Consider the following 24,168-nt stretch of genomic DNA (forward strand, 5'->3'; position numbering starts at 1 on the left):
ATTCTTTTTTTCTTTCTTTGTTCTTTACTTCACATTTGTCAGGATATAGTATTTTATTCATATGGTGAGTTACCATTGGGACCTACCTTGTGAGGCTGCCCAAAGTAAGGGTTTCTAGCACATCGTTGGTTAATAACATCTCTGATCAGGTGCTTTTGTCCATTGTAGGTTGTGAGGATGCTGATTCGCTCTGATGGGTAGCCCAACAGCCTCATGTACATAAAGAGAGCAACAGAGTACTCTGCCTCAGCCAGGTTCTTCACAGAAAAGAAAAATAGGAAACAGGGAGAAGATTAGAATCTGATTATTCATATTCATTTGATTGAATGCTGAGTAAAGCATCACTCAGACAAAGAGTGAAAAGGTAAATGAATTTTTCCGTGTCTTCTAAATCACTTTGGAGTCTGTTAACACTTCAGCAAATTCAAATTTAAGATAATTTATCTTACTCCAGAGAATAAACTCAATTAGTCACATATCATTTACTGTCTGTAGAGAGTTTTGCAGATATAGATATAGAATTTCTTTTTTTCTTTTTCAACATACTGGCATGATTTCTCATCTGCTGGTCAGATAAAGAACACAACTAATTGGAACTGGAAAATCAGAGGTTTAAAGCAGGTGAAACTAAAAATAAAGACATTTTAACAACAGTTAAACAATGATATGTGTTAAGTAAACATATTCAAATTAAAATTGTTCTTGGAAGAACAGAGTGTCCATAAAATGAATTGTTGTTGGTCATTTACTAACTTTCCAAATGACACATTTCTCTTCTCTGTGTTCTGGCTCCAAGATTGTTCTTTGCCTTTCAAATGTGACCAGAAAAAGAAAACAAGCCAACTGTATGCATTATTCATTCAGTTTCAATTAAACGTGGACCGCAGCCTCACATCTTTGATAGTAATTTATGCAGGTTCATTAACAGCTTCTGATATAGTTTCAGTGGAATCAACACATCAAAAACAATGGGAGCCTTTGTTCATTTTCTCCCATTACCTGCCACCAAATGAAGCACATACATGTATTTATGAAAAAAAAAAAAAAAAACATGTTGGATCTTGCACATTTTGAATTTTGCAGTTATATACACTATCAATTTGGCATCCTTTAGAATTGAGAACAAGTGAAGCAGGTGGGATATTTGATTCAAGCCAAATCTCTCAGAAAATCTGAAATATTCACCTTGCCTTGAAAAAGAACTATCTTAATTTCCCTCCAGCAATCTACAAAAACTCAGCTACAGCTGTTCTGGTTCTTGCAATATCACAAAAGAGCTATGATACCTGAAACACACAGTCAGGATTACAACTCAGAACAAAATAATCTGCCAGAAATTATTGTTATTATATACAATTATTATATTTTAAAAGATATATAGACACAACTTAATGTTATATCAGACCTCGTTAGGAAAAGCTGGACATATTTTGCAGACTTTATGGCTGCAAATTGAGAAAGTTAAATGAAAAACATTTTAACACAACCAAGTATTAAAACGGTTGGGCTCAAAGTGTGGAGCACTTAGAAACCAAAACAAGCAGTCCGAACGTAACTTCACGCAGTTGAAACCAGCCCCCAAAGAGAACATAAAGACAGGAGATTATGAAAGAATGTCCAAGTGGTGGAAGAGCCATGGATGCTTTAAACAAGTTATTTTCTTTTAGCCTATTGTGTTTTAAATACACCAACCGGGCCAGATATGGGTTGTGAAACTGAATTATGAGAGAAATGTGGATTGGAGAGAACCTTTCAAACAAATAAGAATCTTGATGAAGAATCAATCAACTGAAAACTAATATGGAAAGTGCTGTAGCAAATGAGGTGAAGACGTAACGTGCTAACACTTTCTTTATAGATGATCTGTTCAGAGTTAGCGGACAACAGTGGTCGTAGCGGTGTTTGCTCAGCTGTGGGAGGTATTCAACAGGGACTGGAAACAACAGCTTCTCTTGTGTCAGCCATATTCCCCACCGTTTCCTAGCAAAGTTAATGTGTGTACATGTGTGTGCTTCAGAGCGATCCTAGTAATTCCCTCGAGGAACCTGGAAATGGCAACAGCAAATGGAGTTGAGTTGCATGTGACCTGCTGCCTTGAGACGTGCACATGCTCTGCATTTAAGGACAAAAGGAAGTTGTACTCCTCATGGAGCAATATCATTAAACTAATTGGACAGACAAGTAAAATATTAAAGAAACTCTTTCTATTTTATTTTAAGAACAGTTTTCCCCCTGAAATAAGACCCTGCAGCTGTTCCATATGTCTTCGTTTTTATCAAAACCATTTTAAATCTGTATGTAAGTAGTTCTGCATCTCGTCGTTTAAAACGTTGCTGTTGCCATCTGCACATTTGTAAATCTTTTCATATTGCAATAATATATTTGGGAATAATATTTAGGAATGACATTTGAAATGTTGAAGTGGTTGGTGCAAAAGAAAGAAGAGCTTATGAACCCAGCCCACTGCCCACGCTCTGTAGCTGAGTCTTAGCAATGCCATGATGAAATGCAATCTGGCTCCGGTGTAAAGGACAGACCCACTGCTCTGTTCTGGACAGCTGTGGGCAGCACACTTGGCACAGTGATCAATATAGCAAGTAAACTGATAGAAGAACCACTAGAACATAAAAATTAATGAACTCTTGTCCAACCACCAATTTAGAGGACACACTTAAAGGGGAGTGATGGAGCTGATTTCATGCTACATCAGTTTTAAGTCTGCAGGTGTGTTTGCCTTTGTAAAAGACAGTAAATTTTGTTCTGGAGGAGCACAAGACATTTTAGCTGATTTGACATTATGTTTCCAATGCTCCACAGATGTTAGGGATAGAGATGTTGTGCTTGTACTAAAACTTTACTAGCTGAAGGAACAAATCAATGTGGACTCGTACTGTTGGGATAAAAATACTTAAACATTTTCTTTACATCATTTTAAATACCAATAATTAAGAGGTTTGTTTTGATCCAGCTTGCAAAGTGCACATTAAAATGGTTTTAGAACAGTTGATTATGTTTTAAGGGTGTTGCATACTGACCTGGTAAAAGTAAGGGTTGGGTTCAGATTCTCCCACCCCATTAAAGTCCTCCACATTAATCAGTTGGAAGTCAAAGGTCAAGCCAGGGTTGGGTACCTGGAACTCAGGAAGCTGCTGAACGTGAGGCAGGTTTCCAAGGTGTTTATAGCGCCAATTGTAAAGGTTACAAAGGCTGAGGAGAGAAAACAGATGTATAGAATTCAAATTCCAAATTAGATCAAGCCAAAAAACCTCCTGCTCTTTCTTTAACTATGACCTACCTTGCACGCGCACGGCCCTGTGCATCCAAATCTACGGTAGGAACCCCCAACCGTACAAATCTGGTGAACAAAGACTGCTCCATGTTGGAGTACTTCTGGAATGCCATGTTCTTGATTACTGGGGGCAGCTGATGGTGGTCTCCGATCATGATCCAACGCTTCAGCCTGCTGTAGCCATCCTCCGGGTTCTACAGACAACAGGTGATAACAAGTTGGAGGCATTTGCACAAGTTTAAAAATGCACTTTTTACACATGTACATTAAGAAGAATTGGTAACGTACACAGGAAAGTAAGTGTTAACATTCCATGTATCAATATCCGACTTGAAAAAGTATAATCAGTGTGAACATATACCATTTAACAGAATTTCAGTCATCTCATTTTGTCAATCTCTATTCAGTTTTTTTCCCAGATAATAGAAAGTTACCTGCAACAGCAGAGGGATGAATGTCTCAATCTCAAGAATCTGTGCAGACTCCTCCATCAAGATGTTGTCGTACTAATAAATACCACAAAAATCTGGTTTTTACAACCCAAATTGTAGGTAAATATGTACATTCCTCCTGATTGCCATCAAATTAGATACGTTACCTTAAATCCTAGCTCCACCAGGTCATGACGTTTGAGTGCAGCATGTGTGCAGGTCATGGCGATGATTTTAGCTTCTTTCACCAGGAGATACTTGGAGCGGTCCAGTCCACTCCTCAGCAGCTCAAAGGCCCTGAACTCCTGTCAGATGAGAACGAAAGTAGTGATACAGACTTTACGAACTGTTCAATGTGGCATTTTAAAAAGTGGGTGTAATAAAAGTTAATCTCTGTTAAATGTATAACATTGCCTTTTGTGATTGTTGCCCAATCCCTTAAAAGCACTTTGTGTAACATATAAGCATGTGAAAAGAGCCCCATAAATCACATCTGATTGGCTTAATAAAAAATAAAAATGATAAAAAATGGCAAGAAATTCAAAGCCTAAAAAAAGAAACGACAAACGAGGCTGGAAGAGGACTGAGTTTAATTTCGAAGTTATAAAAAAAAAAAAATGCAAAGCTCACTGTTAAGAGAACTGCAGCAAAAAGTGATTATAGGGGTGCTGCTGCATACATTTTTATCTAATGCATTCTTTTTAGAAGTGAGGTCATATTGTGGTGCATTGATAAAAAAAAAAAATCCAACAAGCTCCACAGTGTGATAAATCGCTCAATATAAGCGCCCTACAGAGCCCTTTTACAGGCGGATTCTATTGTAATGTGAATGCAAAAGAAAAGTTGTTTGCCCTGAAATCCACAGCAGTTTATTTTAACATATCAATATTTTGATATTACAAGAACGCTGTGGGGTTAAAGGAATGCTGGAAGAATTTGCTGTGTTTTCATGCAGCCCAAGGAGCTGTGTAGACAGGGGAAGGGAGGGCAAGCGACATTTGGACAGCGCCGTGGTATAAATATTTGATGTGTTACTATTTTAGCATTAATATTAAACCAATCAAAACATGCAATATTGATGAGGTCTACTTTTAACCATCATGCCTCCAGACTGAGGAGTAAAGTCAAGATAATAAGTATTTGCAGAAATTGATGAGTGGGCAAAAAGAATTAAATTAAAAAGCTGGAAGAACTATAAAGGAGGTCACATCTACACATAAACTCCTAAGGAACAATAAATCACAATACATTACAGAGTAGCATTTAAAACTGCTTTTCCATTCAGAAGTGAAGACAGTTCAGCAACCGCAGCAGGATGTTACTTTTGCTACCTTGCGCCACGTACAGCACCCTCTCTTAATGGGCGAGCAGATTTCACTGCAGCATGGGTGAGGCCGAGGGAGGAGGGAGAAGTGCTGCGATGCAGTGATACAGAGGCCAGCCAGATAAATCAAGGTCACCACACGACACATGTCGGGATATTACCTCCGGCAAATAACTTTCTTTATTGCTTTTTGGAAACCATCTAGGTGTTCCAATAAATCAGAAATGTTTTCAGTTATTTCTACAGAAGTAGATGATAAGCTGAGAGAGAACGAAAACACTTATTCTGGTATGTGTGAATTAGTATGAAAGCAAGTGCAAAGCAACTAATGGAGCCCTAATTATATTGTTTTGATGGTTATTTTTTTCAGATTCCCAAACATAGTTATAAATGTACAAAAATATTGCTGAGCAATCTGCTTACGTAATCATGAATAAGTGAAGGAATGAGCAGAACTACAGCACAAAAGCCCTGCAGAGACTTCGTCTTACTAGTCACCAGTAATCGACAGCATATATAGATAAGAAAAGAAGCAAGTTATGCACGGGAAAATGAACAGCATTTGGACCCCCGGCTAACAGCTTGGGAAAAGAACCAAATACAGCTGGCAAAGCGTTTGTGTTTGAACAAAAAGAACAAGAGAGAAAGATGTTGCTCACATATATGCAGGAGCAAGTAAAAGTATATGTACACCCTGAACTTTTACACATTTCATTACAAAAACTGATTTCAATATATTTTAGTTTAATTTGATATGAAAGACCAACACAAAGTAGTGTACAATCATGAAGCTTTAAGAAAAATCATAGATAGTTCTGTGGACCTTTCCTAAATAAAATCTGATAAGTGCGGCATGCATTTGTATTCAGGCAGCCTCCGTGAATACACACTTCATAGCAGTCACTGCTAAAAGTCTTTACATGGCTCTACCACCTTTGATCAGATCTGGACTTTGACTGGGTCATTCCGACATATGAATATGCTTTGATCTAAATAACACAAATTTGTACCATAACACATATGCAAGTTTCTCTTTTACAGTTTTTACTTGTAAAAGACATTTCAAAACTATGTAAAATTGTTATATCACTTTACAAATACGCGACGCTTTGTGTTGACCTCTCAAAATCCTACAGACTTGCACTGAAGTTTGTGGTTGTATTACAACAAAATATAAAACGGTAAGAATACTTTTGCAAGTCACTGTAAATACAAGCTGTGATGGGTGCTCCAGAAATAGAATTACTGTTCTCAAATAACCTCTATATCTCACAGAGTTTTGCTCAGCAGTGATGAAACCAGCAAACTCTTTTAAAACGTCTCACCTCCAGCTGGGTAAATATTTTCTTGATGTGGCGATAGCAGCCCTCCGCAATGTCCATGTCCTCCTCGTACGATCGGCCCTTGAATACAGGCTGCGGGGCGTTGGAAAAGTACTTGTGGAAAGGAAAGTGTGCAGCAACAGCCTCCACCTCCACCTTCTTGCCCTGTTTAGGTTTGACTTTGCTCATGTACTGCTCCCAGCGTGATATCACCTGTAGAGAGGAGAGAAATTGGAAACATTTTTGAAAGACCTCCAGGTTTGATAACTTTTTGATGCTCACCAATACACAAATGTGCAGACACTTGCAGGGCTTTGTTTGTGCAAATTAGTGCCTACGATTTTGCTTTTTATAGTCATTGCGGCGTTGCATAAAACAGCACAAAAGTGAACAAATAGTCTCCTTTTAACAAAGCTTTCCTGCTGAGAAACTAATAAAGCAGCTTCAACCTAACAGCAGGTTGTTCTATAAATAGCCCGGTAAATTTACAAAAATGTAGAGAGTTGCTTCAGAGAGGCACCTTGGTGATTTAACTGGATGCATCTGTCTGTATAAATAATTGTGATCACAATGGAAGCATCTAAATACACACCATATTGTTATGGGCTATAAACAAGTGCTTAGCTGATTGAGAAAGTTTTACAATTTACTGAAATGCCACTCTTATTTTATTTTTACTTTGAAAGCAGAGAAAGTGTAAGCACCGTAAATCCATTTTCTATCTTGCACCAATTAATAAAGCAAGAGAGAAACACCTGGACTGTGACAAGTGTATAAATACCTAAATACAAATGGAAATCATTGTGACTTGGTGAAAATAACACCAGAAAAAATTGAAAAAAATAAAATAAGAGCTGAGGGATCAAATACAAAATTTAATAGAAAGGCATACTCAGACTTGACTAAGATTGACCCTCTCCTGACCTTCATGACTGTTTGAACACAGAATCTTGAGACCCTAACACGAGTGTGAAAGCAATCATAACAGTTCTGTACTCTCAGTGCTCTGCAAATAGTTATTTCACGTTTGCTTTTCCAGTCATCCAACGACATAATGCCACAGCTCTGAGTATCTCAGCAGGACTGAGATGTTTCCTCATGATCTCTGTGATTTCACACTCTCTCTGCAGAGAACATCCAAGTTCTAGCTTATTTATAAATGTCAGAGTATGGCATTAGTCTGGTATGCAGCGGCATATGTAATATAGGTAAACATTAAATGATCAAAATAAAAAAATACTTTCTCCTATAGCGAGGGCTCAACATTACTGTGACATGATAGGACAAGTAAGGCAAACTGAATTGTCTTGGTTTTAGAATAAAATGAAATAAAGTTTACATGTTACCCCAAAAGACTGCACTCAGTTCAAAATAAAGCACGTCTATTCCAGAACTTATCTTGTACAAAATATTAGTAAGAATAAATTATAGTTTAAAATTCCAGTTATTTTGGAGTCCGAGTATGCATAGGATGGCGTGGGGACTACACCCCAATAATTCTATAATATTTAGAATTCTATAGAGTTGAGAGAAACAAAACTTCTATTATGTAAGTTAACTGTTATAAGATTTCTGAGAAAAAGGACAAAGCCGCATTCAAATAAATTCATCAAAATCTCTCTGGAGTCTTTGTTGCTCTGTAGCTCAATAACATAATCCAACACAAATTTCAAAGATATTTAGTTGGTTGCAGAAGAACAAAAGAAAGAAACTGAAAACGAACAAAAAAAAATAAATAAAATCAATTTGGACATCTGAAAGAGATTTGCTAAACTTGTAGTCAAAAACAAATATTGTTTGGAAAACAAAACTATTCAGCTACTTGGAAAATTAGTGCCAAACGAGTTAATGTTTATCTTTGAGATGTCAGAAGCACTCATTCCTAGGGTTATTTTTACCTGATAGAGGTAGAAGTGCCCTGCAGTCTCACAGGTGTATGACACGTCTCCTGGGACGTCCAAGCTCTCCTGTAATCTTCCCACCTCTCTGAGAAGCTCCAGTCTTCTAGCAAGGACATAGTTCACTCTGCCATATCTGCAGAAAAATGCAACATGATTAGTGATTAGTAGCATGATTAGTATTTGTTGATTTGCAGAATTATATTAAACTGTTTTATTTTAACAGAATAAACAACAGCCTTGTTAATTTGAAATTGCAGCCATGTTTACATGTAAAATTATTCCGAAATGTACAGAATAATCAGCCTTAAGCAAATATTTGGTTCTGTTGTTATTACTGACTTCTTTATATGAATCTGTTAAAATGCTGAGTAAGATATGTTAATTATATGTTAATATTATTCAGATATTACAGGATTAATTTCTATTTTATTAATTCATGCATCTTTTTGTGCAGCTAGACAGTTCTGAAAATCAATGAGCCATCTCAGACACACACAGAGGAAAAAGGCAGGGTCATTAGGGTGATATTAGAGGTGAGCACTATTTTTAGACCATCTTCAAAGATCATCAGTCAGCAAATGACACAAAGAGGATCATATAGCCCTGCCTGTTTGGGAAGAATAAAGTAAAAAAAAAAATGGAAAGTGAACATAAATCTGACAAATCAGACCTACTTTCTAGATCTTAAAAACCCCAAACATGTTGCTTTGTTTAAATCTCAATAAAACCAAAAATATTTACCATGGATTGCAATAGTTTGTAGTTTCCCCTTTGGCAGGCAGTAGCTTTGCCATCCATTTTTTATTTTACCTTGTAGAAAGTGTTAATTAAAACCCCCTGGCTCTCTCTAGCTGGTGTCAGCGGAGTGGAAGAAGTGTGGAGTCTGCATGTTGGGAGGCGGCAAGGGAACATGTTGGATGGGGCTCATTATAGCTCTTTCTTTAGCATTTATGTTTTTGCATAATTTAAAATGCTAGTTACTGCTTTCGTGTCAAGATCCCAGTTCACATACAGAACTGAATACAACAAGCAGAAATATCAGGCACATGCATGGACGACACAAAAATCTCCCTACCATTCTCAGAGGAACTCTAACAGAACATAATTACTTGGGTAATTTACAATAAAGCCTGTGAGGAAGCTTTAAATAGTAACACTATAGGAACTAATACTCTGTGATATGGGACTATTTATATACAAAACAAATTGCTAAAAGAAAAAAAAAGAGAAAGGTTCTCATTTCTTCACCGATGGTGTTAAATATAGCAGCAGTCATAGTGAGCTCTAAGTGCTTTGAGCTTCTTGAGCCAAGTCTTCCACAAGTCAGTCATGAGACTTCATAATACATCATTCCCTATTTCACCGAGGATATGACTCACTTACCTTCAAGGCAATTCACACACACAAAATTAGTGTTTACAGAGCTGCAAGCAGTTGTGGGTTTTTAAATCAGACATCAATTCTTATTTACTGGCAATGCAAGACGTTTGGACTAGTGTAATGTGTTATTTGCACTGGAGACAATGGTAAAGTATTAACAAGATGAAGTGCATTTCAGCCTTAAGCCTGATGCACATCTCCAGTTTAGCTTTTGGAGAAAAAAGAAAAAAACTTCATACTGCACTATGCATGCTAGAATTAAAACATGTTTAATTTGGGCGTTCCATGGTGGCATAGGGGATGGCGCGACCCATGTTTGGAGGCCGTGAGTCCTCGACGCCGGCGTCGCGGGTTCGACTCCCAGACCCGACAATATTTGCCGCATGACTTCCCCCCCTTTCCGGTCAGCCTACTTTTATATAAGGGACACTAGAGCCCACAAAAGACCCCCTGGAGGGGTAAAAAAAAAACCCAAAAAAATCCCAACATGTTTAATTTAAAACAATCTTCGTCACCTGAACCTAATAACCATTTTAATGATTTTTTAAAGAAAATTAGGTGCATTTATTCATGCAGTCACTTATGCATGTATTTATTTCATTATACCATCACACTCTTTAATTACCTATCAAATAAATATAAATGAAATACCCTGTCAGCAATATCCAACCATTAATAAATAACAATCAAAACAAATTCCACCTTGTTTCTTACACTGACTAACGTTGTTTGATACAGTGCTTTATGATTATTTTTTTTGTGAAAAACCCCTAAGTGTTTTTCAAGGCAAAATCCACTCAGAGCAATTTCTGATTATTTAATAACAAATTATTAATCCATTTAATCTCAGTTAATATGAACCATCTGTTAATATTGTGCTACAATCACTGAAATATAGAAAAGCATAATTTCTATATAAACAATTATGAAGCTACAAAAAAGAGTTTCTAACTTAAACTTAAGAGTCCTGCTTCAGTTCTGTACAGTGATATAACTTGAGCTATTTTTTAAAATGATAATTATCAAAGCAGCTTTCATCGTATGACGTTTATTGCTCTCCAGCGAAAGAAAGCAATGCATTGATCAGAGCGGAGGAACAAAATGTTTTGATTAGTGAAAAGGCCTATGTGTGCAGTAAAGCCTAATAAAGTAAAACAAGGCCTACGGTGTGGCACATGAGGTTATTAGGAAGTCCAGTCACTGTACAGAAATGAATAAGAACATGGGCAGCTGTTTTCTGGAGAGACATGAATATGAGTTTATACACAATCATGTCTATACACCATCAGTATGTGTATGTGTGTGTGTGTGTGTGTGTTTTTTTTCTACTGGTTTCTTGTTGTCCTCACCTGCTGAAGTCTTTCTCTGTCTCCAGTTCCTCCTCTCCGTGGCCCAGACGCAGAAGGTGACGCTCATCAATGTCTAGAGCCATAATCTTTTCAAAGAGCTGGTTCAAAGCCTGGTGTAGAAGAAAACATGCAAAAAGGTTCATTTTGTAAGTAGTTGATGTTTGTTTTAAGCCAGTTAGATATACACTAACATTGGTATAAAGTTAGATTCTACAGGGAATAAATACAGGAGGGGGATTATTATCGAGCTATGTTTCTGATGGATAAGGTTCCTTCTGGTAAGCATTCACTGGTGTAAAACAAGAGCAGATTACTTTATGATTTAATACTTAAGGGGAGAGCTGTGGCACAAAGGAGCTTAAGTTTTTCCTTCATGGTATAAATGTGACTGCTGCCTTATTAAGCTGTGAATTCTCTAGACACTTATTTCAGCAGTGTTTGCAAAACCGTTTTTCCATGTCTTTGAGTTTGAGTGTGCTGACCTGATTCGAGTGAGTCACTATGAGAGTCCTTTGCTCAGGAAAATTGTGATAGAGGTTTGAGATGATCTGAACAGCCACATCAGTCTTTCCGGTGCCCGGCGGTCCCACAACCTGCAGGCAAAAAGGAATAAGGCAGTAATGTAGAAAAAAAATTTATAACAGTCAGACAAAGACATAAAAAGGTACACTAGGGAAAAAGCAGAGTATGCATTTCCATAATCTGACTCATATCTCCAGAGTTTTCAGTCCTTTTCTCCCGGACCCGACACACACACAATTAACAAGGACTGAAAAAAGCATCTTTCTACAGATGTCAGGCCTGAATCTTTGGACAAATAGGTGGATGACCAGATCAATACACTATTAAAAGGAATGAATGGATAAGTGGAGAAAGGGACTGTCGAACAAATAGACAAATGGATGCACGGTTAGATGGATGGACAAATAGACATTTGGAGATAATGAATGGACAAATGGATGACCAGACATTTAGACGACTAAACAGATGGATGGACAATGGGATGCAGAATAAATGGGGGAAATGTAAAAGATTCTTCTGTACTTATTGGCATCTGGAAAACACAGAGATCAAATTCAGCATTTCCCCTGACCTGTCCATATTGTGTGGAAATCCTGAGTTAAATTCAAAAATTTGTTTTGACAACTTGATTTTAAGGATTTTACAACAACAGGATCTGTGCTTCAATGAAGTGAAGCTCAAATGGAAGCAGTGCATTACAGTTCATACTGGAAACAAGTTATTTTGAATGCACATGCAGGTAAGGACAGACAGCCAGTGGGGGGAATAAATTACACTTCCAGTCTTTCTGTTATACTTACTATGTAAATATTACAGCCACTTCACTACTGAGCTCAAGTTAACATGATAATAACCCCAAGCTCTATTTACTCAACTAAAAAGAAGAGGGCGATGTGGTTATATCTAACATTCTAAATACATATTCATGAAACAGGTTGGTTTTAGCATGAGTCTCTCAGGTGAGTAATCTCTGCTAAAAATAGTAAGCACAATTACATTTGCATACATAAATCTGAGCATTATCAGCTGGTTGGTTTCCCCACATGAAAGCAAGTAAAACAAGGTTGTAGAGGGTGTTTGTTCTGTCTGCTAATGAATATGGTGTAAACCAAGGAGAAAGGTTAGACGAGGACAGATCAAGAGAATAGCATGTATGTTGAGCTGTCTTGTGACCCTGATGATAGCCTTCAGTCACCACAAAAGAACATGGTACACCACTCTTCATATCTAACTATCAGGCTGGGGTTAGATCCCAGTGAATATGGGAATTAGTTGAGGAAGCCATAGTTTCATTGTTATTCTGCTTTATTTTATTGCCTGAGACGTCTCACTGCAGAAATTTGTATTTTTATTTATTTATGTTTTGGTTTGGTTTTTCTTGCAGAGACAACTTTATTACCATTATACACCTTCATATTTGTGCTAAACTTTATCTTATGCATCATAGACAAGAAATCTCAGCAAACAAAAAAATCCTTACCATTGTTAGTCCTGGCTGCATCCCAGCTCGAATGGCTTCAATCTGAGTAGGTGTGAACTGAATCGTATTCCTGCAAGAATTATTACAATTCTGATGTTAATAATCCTGATGACATATTTGCATGTTTTATGCTATATCTGTCACTTTTGAAGATCACATTAAGGTATTACTACAAAACACTATGCTGCAGAGAGAAGTCTGCATGACAAAGCTCAGAATGACAAGTGTCTTATGGGTGCAGTAGTCATTTTGTAGAAATGTAAAAAGAAAAAAGGTCCATAATAATTTGAACATATTTATATCTATTTGAAGATGTCTACATGTCACATTCAATAAACCACTTAAAAGATATATACAAGGTTTTAAAACAATGAAAGAAACACATTGAAATATATGCATTAGATAATTGTAATATTTATACTGATATGGACTGGCTTATGTGTTAGGAACGTATGGTAACCACAAAATTAAACTTACCTACAGAACTCAAAGACAACTCAGAAATACTTGTGAGGAAAAGATGACGCCAGCTTATTTTGCCAAATTTTCTTTGCAGAAATTTAGAGTGATACTCATGCAGGAATTTGGACTACGCCGGTGAGGTTCAGGTATTGCCTAATGCAAGTAATAGTGGCACTGATTTTTGCCAAAACTAGTGGCACTGACTGCTTTGTGCAAAAACAGTCAGAGAAGAATGGGAGGGATAAATCCCAGCAGTCTCCAACTGTAAAACAAATCCTGTTTAAGATGGTTCCCTCCCCTTTATCGAGTAACGCATCAATCAAACATTAAGATTGCCAATGAACAAAACAAACAGAAAAATCAATACTAAAAATCCCTCAGTTCAGTCTGTTTGGTGTTATACATGGCTATTCACTTACCTCTTAAATGTTAAAGATCAAAAACTACTAAGGACATAAATGACACAAAACAGCAACACAGCAATAATTAAAGACATTTCAATTGGTTAAAACTTAAAGGACGTGATTAATCATTTCAATAACTGATGTTTTAGTCAGAGAGAGATGCTCTCTGACCTTTTGGGCTGGTTGTAGGGATATGGCCCACGGTTGGGGGCGACATATGGTTCCACATTTAGGGTTTTATCTTCCTCGCTGTCCTTCTCTTCTTCATCAGCCTTTCTCTTCTGTCCTTTGTCTTTTGTGGTTGAGATGGGAAACTTGATTCTGGGAAGCAATGGCAGAGGTTATTATCATATATTGTAAATAAATTACATATAATGTTGAATTCCATAAATTAAATCAGATTTATTTAGAAGGTAAATAATGGTAATAGTTATATGAACATACATTAAATCATTTTAAAAAGTATTTTTGGATTTCTACCTGAAAGGAGGAACTTGGAGTTCAGGATTCTCCTCCAGAACCTTTATGGTGTAGCCAGGAAAACACGACTGTAAGTGGTCCAGAGACAGGAAGGTGTCGTTGAAGTCCAATGTTGAGATCTGATTGGGCATCTTGGAATAGTGGGCGCTGCCCTGGTCACCGTAGCCAAGGATAATGTCATGAAGCCAGTCAGGCACAACACATTCTGTGTTCATCAGGTGCCTGATTGTCTCCAGCACCGCCTGAAACACAAATAAAAACATACTGAAGAGCAAATCAGGAAAAAAAAAGAACAGTCATCTCTCTAGAGGGGGTTTAGCAGAATAATAATATCTGACTAAGTTAACATGAGGTAATTTTATGGCAGCAAATTATGTTTTGACAAGCTAAAAATGTCCTAAAAATGTGACCATCAAGTACAAACAGTAAAAATATTTGTTCCCATTTTGATTCAAATTTCTCAATTTCTCAATTCTTTTTGGACAATTTTTAGAGTATATATAGAAAAGCTTGCACTGATATGATATAAATACAGTTATGGCAAAGATTTCTTGTAAATAATTTGACGAACTGAGAACCGAATAGATACCTGCATGGCAGGAAAAAAAGCCTAAATAAAATTAAACTGGATACTATTGAAATGACATAGAAAACATAGGAATTGTTTACTTTTTGCATTCAAAAGCAAGACAAAAAGATTGTGTATAAAGAGGATTGTTTCAAGCTCAGTGGATGCTTCATATGTGAAAATTTTGCTTAATGGACCAAATCACATTACCCAGGTAGGATTTTATTCTCCTACGGATTAAAATTATTAATTCAATTATAGTTTGGAAAAACGTATATTGTCATGTTGTTGCGTGTTTAGCTACATGTTTTTTTTATTACTTCATCATGATGGCTTTTTACAGAAAGAAAATGGCTCTTTGCATGACTAGTATTGCAAAGTGAGTCAGAGACTAATGACAAAATTCAAAAGCAAAATTATCTTCAGCTTTTAGTCTTTACCTTGAAATTGTTCTCTTTGGGTTTGCGTCTCATGATGATGTTGAAGGTCTCATATGGGTCTTCAGTTCCATTCTGAATGCTGCTGGTCATGTCCTGCTGATACTGGTTCGGATCGAGCCAAACACGAAAAGTTCTGGTGTCCCCACGTAGCTTGGGTTTGGGTTCAGGTCCTGTTCAAGAGAAAAAAAGAAGAAAACATGTTTTTCATGCAAATGCATGCAACATTTTGGACATAGTTAATAGAAAAAAAATGAAAATGAAACCCATGCACCATTTTACTTCCATGTGACAATTATGTACTACTTTGTCTTTACCACAAAATACCAATTACCATATCTTTAAATATATATTTTTAATTTCCAAAATTGTAAAAAGTTAGAGGCATTCTGCATCTAAGCACAGAATGACAATACCGGGTTGAAATAATGTGTGCAAGTGGTCATAAACCTGAACTTTTATTTGCAGTTATTAAAATGATCAGAATAAAAACTGGTCAATTATTTATCAACAAATTTTTCTCTAAAAACAGTATATGTTACCACTGTATTTAAGCAGTGGTAACATATTCAACTGGACATGGCAGTCAATGATAACTAAAAAAAAACAGATCTTATTTTGTTTACTCATACCTAACTTAACCCTTCAGCAAATGCTCAGTGATTTATGTGACATGGACACAATATGCAGCTAACCACAGAGCCACTTACCCCTGTTGGAGATCTGAAAGTTTAAGCAAGCCCACTCTGGTAGGACACGTCTCCTGGCATTGTGTCTACTTAGAAAACCCTTCCTTCTCCATATTTGATCAAAGCAGATGAGACAGGATAGGAAAAAGGGCGCTTCGACAAAAGGACACATGCTCCCAGGGAAGACTAAGAAGAAGCTTGGAGGGTAACTTGGGTGAAGCAGCAGAAGCAAACCACTTCAAAGAAGAGTACAGCAGGTAGCAATTTACCTCTCAAGTAATTGGCAGATCTGTCAATAGCTATTATTTTTTTAGAAATATGCTTTACTCATAATTATATAGAATGTTTTTACTATTATGTTATGTGTTAAAGCTGTTTTTATGCTTTATACAAACAGGCGAAAAAATACAAATATGTTAATTTTCTTTAACTTTTATTTTATTTTATTATTTAAGTATTTAAGAAGTAAATAATTTTACTTTATTTGAGCCATTTAAGAATTCACTTGTACTTTTCATATTTCAAAAAGCACAAAGAAGTCGTAATGATTCAGATTATATTTACTGCTGTAAAAAAATTTTTAATAAAGATATATTTCATTTTCAGATGAAGGAGGGATGAATTTGTAGACTGCGCTGATAATGATTTTTGGCAGTGGTCAGCTTCTCTATTACCGTAATATATGAGAAAACAATCAATGGAATGCATTTCAAAAGGGTATTTTAATGGCACCAACTTCTTATTGCAACACATTTATACTCTAATTTAGAAGAAAATATGTTAGGACAACAATTTACTGATTTGTCAAGCTTAAATGTACAGCACTTGTGTAAGAACATTACAGAAGTGTTTTTTAAACAATGGAAAACAGAGGAAAACAAGCTAAAAACTTTAATTTGTTGTATTTAGAGAGTAAGGAGGTGATTCAATTGCACCAGTTATATTGAAATAAAACTAAGCAGCCTAACATAAAGACTTAATCAGATATAAGCTAGTCCTACTTCTGAAAAAACAATCGATGGTAAAATATATTACAACTGGGAAAAGCACTGTTCCAGATGTAAGAAGAGCTTACTGATTTTCTGCAGCAAGAGCTCCTGAAAAATTAGGCAGAACTCAGGGTTGTTGTTGACCTAAAGTTGATGAAATGTTAACACTAACCTCCCAGGTCTAAATTAAAATTCTACCATTAAAAACACAAATCTGACGCGTCTTGAGGATTTGCTCGTAGTAATAAATGGGTACGCCAGGTTAAATGTCTCATGGCCTTCTGGTGTGTTTTCACAGGTAATTGCTACTTTACCTTCTTCGATGACACGGCCTTTTTCATCCAGCATGCCCTGGACTTCGCAGCCTCTCACGTACACCAGGCCGGTCTGGTCCAAAAAGGGCTGACGTCGATCGAAGCGAGTGCCGTAGAGTAACATGGGGCGCACTGTGATCAGAAAGCAAACATCGTGCTTTCGCAGACCTGCAAAGAGGGGAAACAGAGAAGAACCATTAGAGAGAACAGGAAAATGAAAACTTAAATTTAAACCTGCTTTTATTTTTTGAGATTTACAGCAACAGATAAAAGATAAAGTTTATGTGGATCTAGAGACTTAATCTAATACTTGCATGTTCATAAAACCATTTCACTCATCTACATACATTTTCCCAACTATAAACACCTCGAAGATATAAGAAAACCTTCTACAGAATTAACCTCTGGAACAGAACCACAAAATCAAACAAGGTGAGACATCTGTTATCTATTTATTTTAAGAAATGGTTAATGGGGAAACACATGGTAGAAATTTCTATAAAAATTTAAAAAGTATTTAAGTTGGATCACAGTCAGTTTTTACCTTCCCATTCTTGTTTGATGTGATCTTGGACATTGAGATTAATTGTGACGTCAGCCCGTACACGAGCAGGCCAGCTCTCTCCGATGTTGGGCTTGGCAACTTCAACGATGGAAAAAGTAGTGATAGTCTGAGCCATCCGAGCCCAGCCTCCAAACACCACTCCGCCATATTCTGATTGCCTGTGTGAGCAGAAAGACAGGAGTCACCACAGGTACTGAAGGCTGTTTAGAATTGGAAATGAGTTTAATCTAAAAGGCAGCTCATGACTCTACAGCTTACTTATATAGTTCTGGTAAAACACAGAGCAGGTTGCTGCATCACTTTACATACTTTAATCGCTTTTAAATTTAGGCACCAGGTTTCTAAATACCGCAAGATGGAAAAAATTATGATCTGCCACTATGTTTCAATGTGACGGCATATACAGACAGGAACAGACACGCTAATATTGATCCGTGTTTTACCTGCTATTCTGAATCAGTTTACCCACCATGGTTTCATTCTCCACACCACATCTTCAATGTCCTGTCGGATCTCATACGTGGACTCAAGGCGAAAGAGGTTAAAGTTCCTCAAAAGGTAGTCGTGAAGCGTCAGGAACTGGAGATTCAGCTTTGGTAGCGCCAAGCAACCTAAGAAGGTCAACAAGTCAAACAATAAACATGAGTAAAAACAAGGGATTTAACAAAGATTTTGAGTAAATCATGCAGATTTTTTGTAATTGTGTCACCTCTAAATAAACAGGATTAAAACAGAAAATAGTGCCAAAGCCCTGCAGGCACAGCACTTCCCATAAAGCACAATACAATATGTGGGTGTAAAGGAACTAACCGCACATAGCGCATTAATGAAATCCCAGTTCACACATATTTTTCCTACCTTCGCCTGAGTAATACTCCGTTGGGACGATGTTTTCATCCCAGATTATCTTTTCTGTGGGATAAAGGGGCATCTGGTTCAACTGCTCAATCTGAGAGATTCTGCGCTCATGGCGAGATACCTATGGGTGATTGAGATAAAACGTCAACAGAAATTCAAGGTTAATAACGTAAGCAAAAAGTTCTGCTGCTGCCTTAGCTCCATGTTTATTATCTTTATTATAACTAGAAACTTAGAAAACACCTGCTGATATTTCACTTTTAGAGATATAAAACTAACAATTTTTTTCCATGTTATTTTTTATCTATCTATTTATTTATTTAATTTATTTTGAACATGTTATAAGTATGAAATCACACACATAAACAAGGAATGCAAAAGACATATTTTTCTACCACAATAATCTTAACTTGTTTCATAATTTTTCACCATGAATTGAAATACAATATGTTAAAAAAAATAGTCCACAAACTATTGCCATTGGAACATTCTCATCAGTCGGTTAGGCAGCCAACATTGACAATATCAACTTAAAAGTGTAATTTACTTAAAGAAACAAAAGAAACTAAATAGATGCTTTTCAGAAAAAAAGACCTGCTTCTTGCAAAGTGAAATTTTTCTCTTCAGTTTTAAATATTTAAAGTAACACACATTTACTATAGCAGTTCAAATGATGAGGTTCTCACAACATATTAAAACACTGAATCCTACCATCATCTCGAGGAGAAATTCTTTCTCAATGGTTGTGTCTTGGCCTTCAGGCAGCTCAGGCAGCAGACACAGGTATGAGGCCACCCGGTGGAGCATGTTGGGACTGCACAGAAACAGAAAAACAATTGGTTAGTCAGCGAAAAATTTTAAACCGGAATAAAAAAATATTTCTGTGGTCTTAATTTCGCTGACACTCATCCAGAGTATGCAGATATTATCTTACTGGAGTACTGAGATAATGATTTTTGGCAAAGACTAAAATGATGACGATTCAGAGGAACAAGGACAACATGGTTTTCAGCCACATCTGAGAGATATAAAGCAGTTTGATGCTTCTGCATACCATATCTATGAAGAAAAATCAGTCTCTTTAGCACTTTTTGAAACTACATTTCAGATAGACAAATGTTTAAAATTCTGTCAACACTGTATGTGTGAAAATACACAGCCTTATCAAATAATTCATGCTTATTAGCACTTCAGCACAAAGCAATTTCTCTGTTTGGTTTGACACGGCTCTTCTGCACCGTCAGCATGTGCGTTAAGGGCCAAGAGCGCACTCAGAGACAGGATTAGAAAAACCAAAGCCCATCTCAACCTCGGAAAGCTGAGGCGCGGCTCTTTGCATACAGACTCGTTTTAATCAGCCTTCCACACTGTGACACAGGAATACTCTGGTGAACAGCAAAGGACAGGACCTGGACACGTTGTGACAGGCCTGGACAGCCACACGTGGCACTAAGCAACTGCGACCATGCATGTGCACCCCCACACTTGAGCAGCAGGGTAGCAATTTTGCCAATGTTGCACTTTGGTGGCCCAGTAAATGACCTGGCATGGCTCGCGTGGAAGTTCCTTCCCTCAGCAACAAGATAATGTTGGCACAATAAGTCATTCGGGGTAAGGGAGATGACTGGACCAGGTCCTGACTGACAGCGGAGACACTGACAGGGTAGAGTGGGGACATTTTAAGAACAAGGTAGAGCGGGGACATATCAGGAATTTTTCAACAGTAAATTGGAAAAGGATTTAATGACCTCCCTTTGATCATCATGTCATTTTCATGTCTGTAGAACATTTCACGTTATTACGATACAATCACTATACTATACAAACCTGGGAAATACGCATGCTGTATTAATTTAATATTGTTTAAATGTGAAAATATATTGTAATAACATGATAAAACATTTTCAATATAATAATAAGTTCATGTTCTGACAGAATGTAGCTGTGTTTTTATTTTGCTCAGGTGGCAGCTCTGCACTTAAATACCAATGCATCACACACTTTCTTGATTCTTCTTTGAGTTGCTCTATAAAATGCAACAAAGTTTTTAAAAGTGTATGACTACTTTGCAAGGCTTTGTAAGTTTGCTAATTTTTTTTGAGTCAAGTAAAATAAATGTCTCAGTATTTTGTCATTTTCCTAAGACAATTTTGTATTTAGCTAGCAAACGAAGGTTAGGATTCAGTAAATTCGCCAGTTTGAGGATAACAATCACAAGTACAGATGTATTCCTTTGAGAACAAATACTGCTACCACTATATTACATCATGTAGTTAACTTCTCTTCTTTGCCTACAATGCATTTTCCATGTTTGAAAAAATTGCCAGTGTGTCTCCATGCAGGCAGACTGGTAGGAGTGTTTAAAAGTGTGGGCAGACTGTGCAATAATGATACATTTGTTGTGTGTGAGGCACTTAGCGGATAAATTCAGAGTGGTGGTTGACTGGGTGCTTAGCCTGTGATTAACACAGCAGGAATTAACTGGCATTTGGATGAGTTGTTTGAGCGAAAACTGCATAGCTAAATCTGATCGTCACATTTAGAGTTGCTCAACGGTTGCTTCAGTGGCAGCTAGGAAAGATGCGGAAAATGCAGCCTGTTCAATATTCGAAACCCGAATTCTGGGAGGAGAAAAATGAATAGTTTCTACCAACATGTGAAATGGCTCACATTGTTTAAGGTGTTATAGGGTTAAAGCACAGTGACAACATGTACTCAGGAAAATTACAATGTCAAAACACATACATCTAATAAGTCTTTGCAGATCAGCAGCATATAAGTGATTATACAGTTATGTATACCTGACGTTAATCTAGATTCTCACAGCCACTGAGACACAGGACTGCTCATCAAAGTGAGGGTGGTTTTTGGCTATTTGGCAAGCTAATATGATTTGACAAACACAGCTGTTCAAAGAGTTTATTCTCGAGCCACTGCAAATCGATTAAATTAATGAGGCGTGCCTCTCTGGCTTGTACCAGCTGCCTGTTCAAGGGTTCACTAGCCGCCTTTTAGCAAGGAAGTCAGGCAGCAATGGCAGCTTGGCTATATTACAACACAGCAGTAACTTAACTGTAAATGCAAGGCCTGAATTTTGACAGCGACTTCTGTGATATTTTGACCAGGTACTGCTCCTTCAAACACAGGCTTTTATGGATTATCAAGTCCTTGTCTTCATTTAACCTGGAAAATGTGTTAAAAACCTAATATTTTGTAGTCTAAATGTTTGGCCTAAATTTGGCCACAAAAAAGAGACTAAGAGTAATTAGCTGATTTGATCAATTTTAACAATGTGTCAAGCATTGACACATTGTTAAAATTGGCCCCTTTTGCACACGCAAAAGGGCCATAAATCATAACTAACAAACCTTGAAAAAAGCTGTTCAGAGTGACACAACCCTTTTTAATTTGCCAAAATGTTGTGCGGTGATCAAAGAACCACAAAATGGGGAAAAAAACCATCACAGAATGGTTTGTTGCAACAAACGTGTTGAGAAAAGTTACAAATGAAGTGCCAGACATTTGAGAAAAATAAAAACGTGACGCTGTCATGTTCCAGAACTACAACCTATCAGGACTTCCAAGGAGAAAAGTGTGTTCAGGTCTCAAGAGATATGGCCAGTGCAGGGAAGATTCAAACCCGCTCAACACCAAACAACATCCCACGATAAGACTGGGCTAAGAAATATCTGAAGACAAATTTTTCAAAGGTTTTGCAGACCGGTGAGATATGGGAGCAAGGTGGTGGTAGGCTACAAGTATCTACTTGGGTTAATGGAGATGAGCTAAATGCACCTTTTCAAACTGAAGATCAACTCCCAAATCTACTGCCTTTTTTGGTAATGCTTTCATTAAGCAGTTATATAGGAAAACAACATTTTTTACAAAGATGAAAAATGTTGTTGGAAAAACCTTTTGAAAATAGACAAAAAAACAGACTTAAACGTCTTTGATCTTATCTTACAAATTCTACGTCTAAGTCACTCTTCTTTCTTTACCTGAGCTGCCCAAAGAGTTTGGTCAAAGACTCTCTGGTGTCCACAGCAGCAACATTGGACAATGCAAAGTCATGCAACTCCGGGAAATGAGCAAAGGCAGCTCTCTGAAAGGAAAATGAAGTTGTGAAAAAGTAATAAAATGTTGTATAATTACACATCATCAGTGAGAAGATGTAACATATTGTGCTATATAATATACTACCAGGAGAAATGACCCATGAAATTATCAGCAAAAGCATACAGCTGCCCTGTTTTGTTTTATTACCTGGAGTGAAGTGATTCTGTCATAGTGCAAAGTGGTCATCTCTTTCTCAGTCAAAGCATTTCCTGTCTGGTCATTGATCTCAAAGCCAGTGTAGAATTTCAGCATGTCAAGAAGCTACAATCAGAAGAGAGGATGAAACACTGAAATACTTTGTTTTGGTAGTTTGTTTGAGTAAAGATGTGTACAAAGGCCTTAAAATAAGAAGCTATGAATACTCTGACTATAACATATCCCTAATTTGCTCTAGGTCTCCAACAAAGAACAAACTGTTCAGCCGTAGAGATTTCCAGACTGAAAGTCAACACATATATTGCATTCATTTTTCAATAATTGCTAAGGAAATAAATGAGTGTGCCACCAATGATTTTGTTGTTCATATTGATGGATAAGGTGCACATAGGTTTACGATAATCCATCCATCCATCCATTTTCTAACACCCTTGTCCCTAATGGGGTCAGGAGGGTTGCTGGTGCTAATCTCCAGCTACGTTCCAGGCGAGAGGCGGGGTTCACCCTGGACAGGTCGCCAGTCTGTCCCAGGTTTATGATAATAATAAATAAAATAAATAAAAGTTATAATAAAAAGTATTGAAACATCCATTGCAGTTTCATTGGTAATGGATTTAATGGCAGCATCTCCACTTCACTGGAGCCAAAGCCCGACTGCAACATAAATACTGATTAAAAAAAAATAAATAAATAAGAAGGCTACTTATGACTTCCATTACATCTAGTAATTTTTTTTTTCAAATCAGCACAAAATAACTATTTAATCATATCTGTTTCCAAAATTTTCTGAATCAAGTCATGCTACAGAAATAAAAGTTTAATTAAATTTAAGGTTTTTTACACCTCTATGCATTACCCCCCCCCATGTCTGTAGAGTTGAAATCTTTGCAAAACTTTTGCAAGTTTTGTACCTGACAGAAAAGGTGGCCCTCCTTCTCTCTTTTGGTGAGACCAGAAAGCTGGCAGTTGACCAGCAAATGGGAGTCGTCCAGCACAGTATTGAACCAACGCCGTGTAGGAAGGAGGGCCTAGATAGACAAGTTCATGAACATAGTCATTAAAATGATTGTCAAGTTATGATTAGCAAGGTGGGCTAATGCTTCTTTTTTGCTTTAAGGTAGACAGAAATGAC

At 37.0% G+C, this 24,168-nt stretch overlaps 1 protein-coding gene across 3 annotated transcripts in view; it reads right to left on the bottom strand.

The window, feature by feature from the left end:
• aqr (aquarius intron-binding spliceosomal factor) overlaps positions 1-24,168 on the bottom strand; it is a 44,999-nt gene that overhangs the window by 13,734 nt on the left and 7,097 nt on the right. For all 3 annotated transcript variants that reach the window (XM_044143293.1, XM_044143294.1, XM_044143292.1), the window contains exons 12-32: positions 23,948-24,064; positions 23,028-23,141; positions 22,763-22,866; positions 19,476-19,578; positions 18,765-18,885; positions 18,376-18,517; positions 17,886-18,064; positions 17,342-17,509; positions 15,353-15,522; positions 14,345-14,586; positions 14,036-14,185; positions 12,999-13,068; positions 11,479-11,589; positions 10,997-11,106; positions 8,265-8,400; positions 6,370-6,579; positions 3,888-4,025; positions 3,724-3,795; positions 3,296-3,483; positions 3,036-3,207; positions 87-257 (exon numbers count right to left, since the gene is read on the bottom strand). In XM_044143293.1, coding sequence (XP_043999228.1) covers positions 87-257; positions 3,036-3,207; positions 3,296-3,483; positions 3,724-3,795; positions 3,888-4,025; positions 6,370-6,579; positions 8,265-8,400; positions 10,997-11,106; positions 11,479-11,589; positions 12,999-13,068; positions 14,036-14,185; positions 14,345-14,586; positions 15,353-15,522; positions 17,342-17,509; positions 17,886-18,064; positions 18,376-18,517; positions 18,765-18,885; positions 19,476-19,578; positions 22,763-22,866; positions 23,028-23,141; positions 23,948-24,064 — 2,988 coding nt within the window. The remainder of the gene's footprint in view (positions 1-86; positions 258-3,035; positions 3,208-3,295; positions 3,484-3,723; positions 3,796-3,887; positions 4,026-6,369; positions 6,580-8,264; positions 8,401-10,996; positions 11,107-11,478; positions 11,590-12,998; positions 13,069-14,035; positions 14,186-14,344; positions 14,587-15,352; positions 15,523-17,341; positions 17,510-17,885; positions 18,065-18,375; positions 18,518-18,764; positions 18,886-19,475; positions 19,579-22,762; positions 22,867-23,027; positions 23,142-23,947; positions 24,065-24,168) is intronic.

Source organism: Gambusia affinis, linkage group LG16 (assembly GCF_019740435.1).
Source record: "Gambusia affinis linkage group LG16, SWU_Gaff_1.0, whole genome shotgun sequence".
In the NCBI taxonomy this organism is placed as follows: Eukaryota; Metazoa; Chordata; class Actinopteri; order Cyprinodontiformes; family Poeciliidae; genus Gambusia; species Gambusia affinis.